Source organism: Zea mays, chromosome 2, assembly GCF_902167145.1.
Source record: "Zea mays cultivar B73 chromosome 2, Zm-B73-REFERENCE-NAM-5.0, whole genome shotgun sequence".
In the NCBI taxonomy this organism is placed as follows: Eukaryota; Viridiplantae; Streptophyta; class Magnoliopsida; order Poales; family Poaceae; genus Zea; species Zea mays.
Window position 1 is genome coordinate 157,883,204 of NC_050097.1, and position 10,375 is coordinate 157,893,578.

At 41.9% G+C, this 10,375-nt stretch overlaps 1 protein-coding gene across 2 annotated transcripts; it reads right to left on the reverse strand.

The window, feature by feature from the left end:
- Nucleotides 1-4,722: 4,722 nt before the first annotated feature.
- Nucleotides 4,723-9,340, reverse strand: LOC100382326 (putative DUF231 domain containing family protein). Of its 2 annotated transcripts, none has more exons than XM_020547848.3 (4): nt 8,734-9,340; nt 8,233-8,607; nt 7,962-8,117; nt 4,723-5,392 (listed from the first exon to the last, which is right to left on the reverse strand). In XM_020547848.3, the coding sequence occupies exons 1-4, from the start codon at nt 9,213-9,215 to the stop codon at nt 4,984-4,986; spliced, it is 1,422 nt and encodes a 473-aa protein (XP_020403437.1). In that variant the 5' UTR covers nt 9,216-9,340; the 3' UTR covers nt 4,723-4,983. The 2 variants fall into 2 exon arrangements, with proteins under 2 accessions (XP_020403437.1, NP_001168546.1); NM_001175075.1 differs by having other exon boundaries at nt 4,738-5,392; nt 8,233-8,604; nt 8,734-9,324.
- Between the last annotated feature and the right edge of the window lie 1,035 nt (nt 9,341-10,375).

Genomic DNA, 10,375 nt, shown 5'->3' on the forward strand with positions numbered 1-10,375 from the left:
GACTAATTTGTAACAATGTTATCTAATTAACTAACTGCATATCTTTTCGTATCAAAAACATGTTGATGTTTCTGTTGTTTGTTTACAATGTGGTGCTAAGAAGGTGGTGACATATGCAGATGCTCCAATGTTTGTAGTTGGAGTTAATGAGAGTAGCTTTGATCCAAAGATGAATGTTGTTTCTAATGCAAATTGCACCACCAACTGCCTTGCTCCACTTGCCAAGGTCATTTTTTTATTTCTGCTTGTTTATCAATGTCCAGTTTCTACCAACATGGATATTTGGGTGAGCTTTAAAGGGACATTAGTTAGGTCGGGATGGAAGTGGGGTTTCATTGGTGCAGGATGAGAGCAGTACAAAAGGCGTGCAAATTAATTTGGCTTAGAATTTGATGGCAATCTTACAACAGTTGATGTTGCAGCCCTGCTGCCTTCAGATGTACTCCTGCTTTCATGAGTTCAGATGTAGTATAGTGATGTTTCTCGTTCCGTATATATGTTTTATCCCTTAAGTTCACATTTGTCGTCGTTTCACTCAAAGATCACATGTGATGCTTATCTTTCCACGTGATTTGTGCTTTTATTCATGCTGACAAGGCGATTTGGTCTGCAGAGAGGGCGATTTGGTTTGCGGCGAGAAGGGAGAATACTACAGCGGGTTTCTCCGCCACGACGCCCGCGGCGACGTCGATGTCCACGCTGACAAGGATGCTTAGTTCATCGTGAGCGCGGGGAGGAGGGTGAAGATTAGTTGGAGCACGCCGCTGACCCCGACGTCGCCGACTCCGAGCGTGGGGTTGCTACAAAACAGCGACCTCCTCGATGTATAGCTCAAAGTATGATCTGCTCCTCTCCTCTGCTATCCTTCTCCGCTCCCCTCATGCTCCACCTTGACCTGTCTGTGCTAGCCGAAGATAGTTGTGAACTGAGCACTCAAGCCAAACCAGGTTGTAGCAACCTGGCCTTTGGATTGAATCTTCCGCTCAACTGAAATTTCTTGCAAATTGCTATTGTTCTCAACCAATAGAAGGTTCGTAGGATGTCTGGTTATCTGGTGTAATGATGTTCAGGCTCCCTTTTAATTGTACAGAGTCTATGTAATGTATCCTTCTCCGCTCTGCCTTTTAATTCTGGTTGACACAACATAAACTTTGACTGTTAGACTATCTGGGAGTAGTGTTATAAGTCAAGATATCGCCACTTCTTGCCCCATCCTGTGGAATATCAGTCCATAGAAGACAGTCCATTGATGCATCTGATGGGCTGCTCTCAACGTTTTATTGTTGCTTCGGATTTTCACTTTCATTCATGTGTGTGCTATATATTAGCACCCTAAATATGCGCCTATAAATTATCAGTGATCATGATATGGAAACATAAATAAAAATATCTATGTGTTCATTTGCAAAACAAGAGTGAGGCTCTCCTATTTGGCCATTTCTTCTTTTTTGTGAAATTTGACATTTCAGGCAAATATGCTATGTTATCTTTCTCAATATCAGGCTGATGAATCTACCCACTTGATATGGATGCTCTCAATGATCTTCAATATGTTATTCTACATCTAGCACTAATGTGAAGGCCATTTTTTGAGGTAATAGAACCTAATTTGTGTTGTCATTTTTTGTGCATGGCTTTATGGAGGTATCGACTCAATGTTGAGCAGGTAGAGTAGATCATATTTGTGATAGATGTTGGTCAGCAGCAGCACTTTGACATGTTTTCAATGTAAGCATGGAGTGGCACCAAGGTGTTTTCCATTTAGTATGGTTCAGATCGCAAGCGGTTCCAAACCCGCAGTACCGAGGTTGTTCGATTGGTAGAGCTACCTGATGAGGCTAAATCTCGAAGCAGATCAGAACTACAACGACTCACAGAAACTGGAAAACTGGATTATTTTGGAACCTTATTGTTAATCTTTAGGTAAATATGATCACATTATTTTGTTCAGACAAAATTGTTGTTGACTGGACGGATGATGAATTAGAGCATACTTGAGAGGCAGTTGGATATGGTGTTGTGAAGTATCTTATGGAATGCCTTATTTTAGAAAGCTCTGTACGTGCTCATCTATTGGTGACTTGAATATAACAATGAATCGCAATGACTTTGTGTTTATATTTGTGAAGGTTCATGTTGTTAATATCTGATATGGAAACATGGTTGAGTTGTGTGTTATTTTATCTTACTTTTGGTTATCTGAAAGTTTATGTAAAGGACAACCATCTCATTTATCAGGCTAAATATATTGTAGTTTAGTGGTACCAATAATTCTTGAACACTAACCTGACTTAAGTGTGTTATACTTCTGTAGAGAAAATCCAGTGTAGGCAAGATTTTAGGCTGAATTCTCCCACTGGTGAGGAACTTGAGATTATTGGCAAGCTCTGAGTTATTTTCTTCTCAACTTGTAGACCAACCTGGTGTAGCTCCACTTTCAAGATATTGTGATCCAAAATATAAACTCTTGATCTTTTTTTAATTTTGATTTGACGTGCACTATTGTTGATTCATTTGTGAGTTGCATCAAGTTTTGTTTCCTTGTAACAAACCTATTTGGTGAACTTACATGTGCTTGTATCTAGATGCAATGCATGATATCTTGTATTATAACTTTCTACTTATTATTTTTCTAAATTAGCCAAGCTGGTTGCTGATCATTGCCAAGGAGATTACTTGAGTGGCCAATAAGCATTGCATTTTACTACACGTAATGGATTTGTTTGATGTGAAATGTTTTTAATGTATGTAAAAATTCTTAACTTTTAAAAAGATACTAACAAACATAAAATAATAAATTTTTTAATTTCAGTGTATCTTACCCTAATATATTTACTCTGTAGTAACGCACGGGCGTTCACCTAGTGATATAATTATTTAACTATTTTGTACAGAAATTCTATTATATAGTAAAGATGTGACATTTATTTTTGTACTATGAATTATTATATGTGTGAGACTTGTTTTAAAGTGATTATTTTGTGCCTGAGTTTTAGACCCCTAAAATCCAGATGTGACAGGTAGTGCGCCCGGCTGGAGAGGAGGAGAGAGCCATGGCGCCACCGCCTCTCGCAGATGCGTTCTCGGATCTCTGCCTCGTCCTGAGGCCCGCCTCTGTTTTGCTATGTTGTCCTTGTCGATCCTATCCGCTTGCTTACTTCAGCTCCCGCTCCCGCGGGAAGAGCGACTCTCGCAGCTACACGACCTGTGCCGCGCTGCTAGCCTTCTACTGAGTCCTGCACGTTTATATGTTCTGGTGATGCCCAGTTGATATTATTTTCTTTTATTTGGGCTATTTTGGTGCTTTACCCGTCTACACGGTTTTGTGACTTGGTGCCAGTGCCAACTTGCTGACGTTTTGTCTTAGGGTGTGGTTAAAATCATGTGAAAATTCTCTCCCATGGGAAACCCAAGGGAAACAAAATGTTTTATGCAAACGACATTTATGTTGTGGGAGTTCTATCTTCACTAAGATCCATGAATGACACCTTTTGTTTTCTAGGTACAAAAAATCTAGAAAACCTTAACCTTGTAGGTACTATTTCCGACCAGCACCAACAGATATGTGTTCTGTCCACAAATTCTACTTTTTATCCTAGAAATTCTATTGGGTTATAAGTTTTTTGTTAAACAATAATCTTGCATATGGAATCTATTTAATAAAGCCTTTGTATGTATGTTGAATGACATTGTGTATCAGTTAATTGCATTTATGCACTTGTTGTTGTTCAACCTAATTAGTTTGTTCCTGTTTAGGGACTATATAGAAAAAAGGGATATTGTTGGAACTCCATTACTCGGGAGAAACCAAAAAAGCATGGTAATAATGCTCCAACTATGTTCTAAAGATTCTAAAGAAATAAGAACATGTCCATTGACCATATAGACATATAGTTACTGTTCACACTGAATCTCATCTTTTACTTAAACCCTTTGCCTTTATTAGGAAACTACAAGATCGACGTGGTAAAAAAATGATCCATTAGTTCTTTTTCTTGAATCTACCGGTACACTTTGTTAGTTATTTCTCTACTTGGATAAGCTTCATCTAGAGAGTTTATTTTAGTACAAATAGCAATCGTATCTCCTACCTGATGTAAATTGCAACACTAATTGTATTATGTGATGTTTTCCACTTATTATGTGATGTTTTACACTATGCGAGGTTGTTGGTATAGAATTTATGTTGTATATTTTATCAGATAATTTGTGTGTTGTCGCAACGTATTGCCATTGTACACGCTCTTTGGCTCGTGTGTTGCGACGGTCGTGATGGCTACTGCACAAGTCACCAAACATGATGGCACGATTTTTCGTTGTACTGGTAAAACTAATGACTAATCCAATGATTTAGATTACTTGATTTGTTTTGTGTGCTTTGTGCTTAAGGTGTTTCTTAATTATAGCATGGCGAAAGGAAGTGAATGTGGAGTTGAAGAAGGAAGTTGATGTATGGGGTATGATGTTGTTTGTGTGAAGTTTCCGATAGTGAGTATGTTGGCATTTTTTTTTTTGCTTCCTATATATGATATCTTTGCCATTTTAAATTTCCATAGATTAGTAAATATAACTTGTAAAATTTCATATGTGTTCATGTCCTTATCGGATTATGTCAACTCTGTCAATCATGCAAATTCTAAAATGAGCATATCATATAACTTTGATTCCTTTTCGAATAATTTAATCTACGAAACAACTATGTTTCTATATGAACACAGGATAGTCGTAGGAACATATAGATATAATGATTCCATAGCAACGCAGTGGCATATACTTGGTGTATAGTATAGTATCATATCCATGGTGCACCTTGTACTAGATCGCTGTTGTTTCCTGAATTGGCTGACTCACAACTAACTTACACTTCAGCTGAACCTTCTTACATACCATCAGTAATCAGCACATCCATTTTCCTTTCTCCGCTAACCTATACTCAATCTAACCTAAAAAGTAAAACAAAAAGGATAATCCTACATTCTCCAATCATTGGGGAGGAAGAGGTGTGGACTGGGACGGAGGGGGACTAAAATTAGAACGCCATGGTGATTTTGAAAGAATCCTCGTGTAGAGTATTTGGTTCCACACGTCCGGCACGCCGGGAAGGCACCAATGGATGCAGTCCGCGAATTTCTCTGGGTCTGCCTTCTGCTTTGGCGTCAGCAGTTTCCCTTGCCGGATGGTGTACACGGACGCGTGGGCGTCCTTCCGGTAATCTGACATCTTTGTGATATTGATCACTGACACCGGGACCTTCTCCATGGAGCTGGCAACCTTGATCACTAGGTCATACAACCGCATATCATGGTAAAGATCCAGGGGTTGGCTGTAGTTCTGATAAGGAAGCGTCTCCTTCACGCATCTGATCCCTCCCGGGTTTCCCCAATTCTGCGGGCTGTTTTCACAAAAAAAAAGTAAGGTAGTTTAGCAAGACCAACACATAAAAGGGCGTGTTAAATATTGTGCTAATTTAAAGCTCAAAGCAACAGAAATTAGCGACATGGTACTGAATATATATATATTGATAACATCTGAACACAATTGCATTAAAATTCACTCTTCTTTCTTTTTAACCAGTAAACAAACATATCAATGTAGGGACAAATATGATGTATTGAGAAAACTGCCAAAATATGTGCAAGCCTATGGTTGTACCAACTACCAAGTGAAAATAAACTCAATTCTCAACGCGCAGGGTGTCTGCTGCCTCTCATGCTGTTTAGTCTAGGTGGACAGGACCCTGTGGAAGCATGTGGGTCAGATTCGTCTGGATCTTTTAGTATATAGACAATAGACACCGACGCTGACTTTGCAAAATAATACTACTGCACAGGCTGCTATAATAAGGCACTCAACACTCACATGATACCTATATTTTACTCTGTTGTCTGTTCCAGACACACTATGACAATAAAAAATGCCTAAGACTCCAAGCCTACTGAGAGAGGTTACCAACTTAAACCTAGCTTCTGCATCCAGATTCCATTAAATGATGCAGCATTGATAATAACACCTCTGTTGATTTTATTTTTTTTCTTAAACATGCAGAAGAACCGTGTGTCATTATATTTAAAAGAAAAACGGGGCATGAGCCCATACGAAACCCACACTCACGCCAGTAGGTCCTTATATAGTTTCTGTTGATTTACCCTCTTGCCATTATGTTTTTGTTCAGTTTGAGTGATATGAACTCTACAGTTCCACCAAAATCTTGGCTAGGTAGGCAGACAGGCAACATTGAAGCAGACATCTCATAGATATTTGAATACTCCTAGTATAAGTTTTTTTTAATAAACCTAGTATAAGTATTGGGTGTTTGATCAGAGTATGGACATGTAGTCTTTTTTTTTCATGTACCAATATTAAAGACTCCATGGTCTTGTGTTCAACTTACGATGGCACATGCCAGCTACATAATACTACCTCCGTTCTCGAATATTTGTCGCCTGCTAGTTCATTTTTGAACTAAACGGCGACAAATAAAAAAGAACAGAGGGAATAGTTTTTACCAGGGTAAAAAGGAGCTCCATATTCATATCAGAAGCAGAATACAGATGAGATGACAAATGTTGAGCCTTGACCTTCACTCTACATAATACATACTGAAACAGAATTTTAGAAGGCGAGGGTTTTCTATCTGACAAGTTATCATATCAAGACTTTTTTAGGCACTGAAAAAAACAGCACCACTCACAATATCAGTGCGTGTCCCAGGAATCAGGACAAGTAGACATTCAAGTTCGATACAGTGGGGCTCCTTTTTCTTTCTAGACTAGAGGTTGTTTACAGGTCCAACCATAGCTTGTAGGTTTCTTGTGATGCAAAAAATGGCAAAGCAATCAGAATAGCCACAACAGTGACACCCCACCCCACCCCACATGAAAAAAGTTCCCCTTTTATTGTTGTGTTGTACCAGTTGTTTCTTCTCTCATTCTATTTTGGAGCTGGACCCTCATACAAGTTTGTTGGCATGTAGGACACTGCACCCACCATTCTAATTTTTTCCAGACTACCAGCCTACCCATGAGTATGGATTCTATTGTGATACTTTCAGCATGCTTTCCTTACTTTTGGCATGGGACTTCGTCACTTCGAATAGCAAGTGAATCACCACAATGCCAGAACACCAGATTCCAAACTTAAGTTTTTTCATTTGACTGTAATACTGATCCTTAAACCCAAGTCAGATACTGTTTACATGTAGTGTCACCAGCAATCCATACCTACTGACTGCAGACACTCCAGTGATACTCAAGGAGTCAATGTCTACTAGTTGAAACCTGAGGTCATATAATTAAAGTTGATGTGCTTGTAGGAATGTTGATTTGAAGGCACGTAAGTTTAGTCTATTGTTTTGTTCCTACTTCCTAGTGGGCTCCTGACTCTGAGCCAAGCAAACAGTTGATCCAATTGATCACACAGTTTGGTGGATTGGACAATGACGCTTTGCCCTGAAGAATATTTCTACTCTCCGTTTCTGATTGCATAATGCAAATACGATGAAATCATAGAAAATTAGAAATATCAATTCAAGATACTCTAGTGAGTAGCGAGTGAAGTCCGGAAAATCGAACTAAATTTGGATTTTGCATCCATGCAAAAAACGTTGACTACCAGACCCATAAGTTAGGTCGTCACTTTCCTTGTGGGTCATGATCTAACCTAAAAGCTGAGTTCCATGATTTCGTGGAGTGGACAATGACATTATGGCTTGCTGGCTACTACAGAATAAGAGGAAGGTTGCTTCTCAAGAATGCAATCTGGGACTAACAAACAACTTGAATCAAGCCTATGTATGGCGTCCAGTCCAATTGAACCGACAGTGGTCCACAAAGTTGAAGGTTGCATTGCAAATCACTCCTAAAAGAACTAATCAATCAAAGCCCGCAGCGAACCACCATTGCTTGGACAGTACCATATAGTGGGGGAGAAAAGGAAACATAAACGCAGCAGCTTTCGGTCACCTGATGTGAATTGGAGAAATCGTCATGAAGAAGACGGACGTGCGGGCAGGATCGATGTTGTTATTGAGCCAATCAGACCACGTCTTGAACACCCGACCATACGCCTCAATCCTGGGAACCTCGTCGTTCTCAGACCAATACCTCGAGTTCGGTCTCCTGCAAAAATCCGTCCAGCGATCTCAGAACACGATCCCATTACTTGATTGCAGAAAGCCACAAAGAAAGAAGCTGCGCATTCCCAACACAGAACCCAGATGTCGTAGTTGTTGACCTGACTTTGATGTCGGCGGTGTTCATCCACCAGATGTAGGTGTTGAAGATGAGGTAATCAACGTCCTTCCAGTTCCTGGCGTGCGCCTCGATCCTCTCGGGACTGATGATCCGTTCCTTGATGCTGTGGAAGTTGGGGTTGTCAGAGTTGGACTCGACGAGGAAGGGCGCCCAGTAGAACTCGAGCGTGGCCCGGTACTCCTTGGCGTAGAAGGTGTTGAGGGAGCCCCGCTTGACGATCTTCTTCCTGCCCTTGGACAGGATGGGCTGCACCAGGCACACCAGCGACTCCCACTGGTTGCGGTTCAGCGAGTCCCCCACGAACATGAGCCGCTTCCCGCGCATCGCCTCCATGAATCTCCGGGCGTCGAACCTACTTCCAATCAATCGATTGGGGCGGGGAGCAATACAATAAAGACGCAATCAGGCGAGGAAAACAGATGCAAGCTCGCAATGAGGTAATTGGCGGAGAGAATATCTGGAGAGGATCATAAGGCCATACGTGGGGAGGGAGCAGTCACTGGGCTGCCATCTCCAGTACTGCCACATATCGTCGGGGCGGCCGTTGGCGAGGCAGGTGACCTGCTTGGTGAGGAAGGTGCAGTCTTTCTCCCTGTACGCCGGGACGGAGGCGTTGTCGAAGACCCAGCGGCCACTGGAGAGGTCGCAGGTAGGCGGGGGCAACGCAAGGGGCGGCAGGCCGGAGACGTTGTAGAGATCGGCGTCCGGGTAGAGGTAGTCGTCGATGGAGAGCTCGGCGATGGTGCGGGCGTCCTCTCCGTACATGACGAGCGCGAGGAGGAAGAAGGCGCCGGCGAGCGTGGTGACCGGGGAGCGCCGCGCCGAGGCGAGGAGGGAGCGCCCGGAGGCGGCGAGCGGATCGAGGAGCCCCGCGGGGGCAGGGCGGGACGACGACTTGGGGGTCGAGGTGGTGGTGGTGGTGGGGAGCGAGGGGTCGGAGGTGGGCGGCGGTGGCTTGGGCATGGCTGCGGCCGGAGCCTGCTGCTGGGGAAGGGGAAGGACCGAAGGAGGCTGGATAGTGGCCGCGCGGCAGGTGGCAGCTGAAGCCAACCGAGGCGAGGCCAGCCCAGCCCGATCCTCCCGCGGCGACGAACGTGGAGTTGTGATTTTGTAGGCTTTGTTGATTGTTGTTGGGTCCGGCAGGCGGCAGCTGTCGGCGTCGGTTCGGCGTGTGAGTGGGTGGGTCGTCAAACTCGCTGCACATTTTACAAGATCAGCATGATCCTGGAGCATTTAACTACACCTCTCTCCAAATTAGTATTCGTTTTATCTTTTAGTTTTTTAATCTATATTCAAATAGATTTAAATAGATAATAATAAATCTAGACACCACCTTAAATACCTCTTTTTAAGGAAAAAATAACTATTTGCTAATATTTAAGGGTGAGTGGCAATTTTTTGCCATATTATGTGTCAGTGACACATAATTAAGAGGATCTCGTAAACAAATAGTTACTCTATCCTAAATTAAATTTTGTTTTAGCTTTTGAATCGATTTATTATAATAATTAATGTATATGTTTTATATAGGGTTTTTTTCCACATGATATGGCAAAAAAAATGCCACTCACCCCTAAATATTAGCAAATAGTTATTTTTTCCTTAAAAAAGTGGCATCACTCCTCTCATGTCACACGCCGATTTAAAGACAAATATAGATGTATCTCATATATGTGCCAGAATAAAATTTCACGCATATGATGACTCAGTGAATCTTCCAAGCTTTCCTTATAGGAGCTCTATTTATGTAATCTTGGTGATCTAGTCACCTTCTAAAAGGGAAATGTGCCCTTGGGCCATTTCTATAATGTTTTGGTGATTAAGTGTCTAACACATTGTGAGTAAGATATTATGTGCCAAACAAGCAAAAGGTGCAAATCATGTAACAAGGTACGTTTCTAGATTTAGTATATTGTTTTGAGTACTAACATATTTTGTCTAAGTGCTAGAAACAGAGAAAAAGAAAAGAAGAAAATGATTGCAAGTGACTTGACTGTGTACAACCGAAGTCCAGCTCAGTTTGGCACACTGGACTGTCCGGTGCGCCAGGATGGCCTCCGGTGAACAGGCCGCTCTCGGGAAAGTTTGGCGGCGTACGACTATAATTCACCGGACTGTCCGGT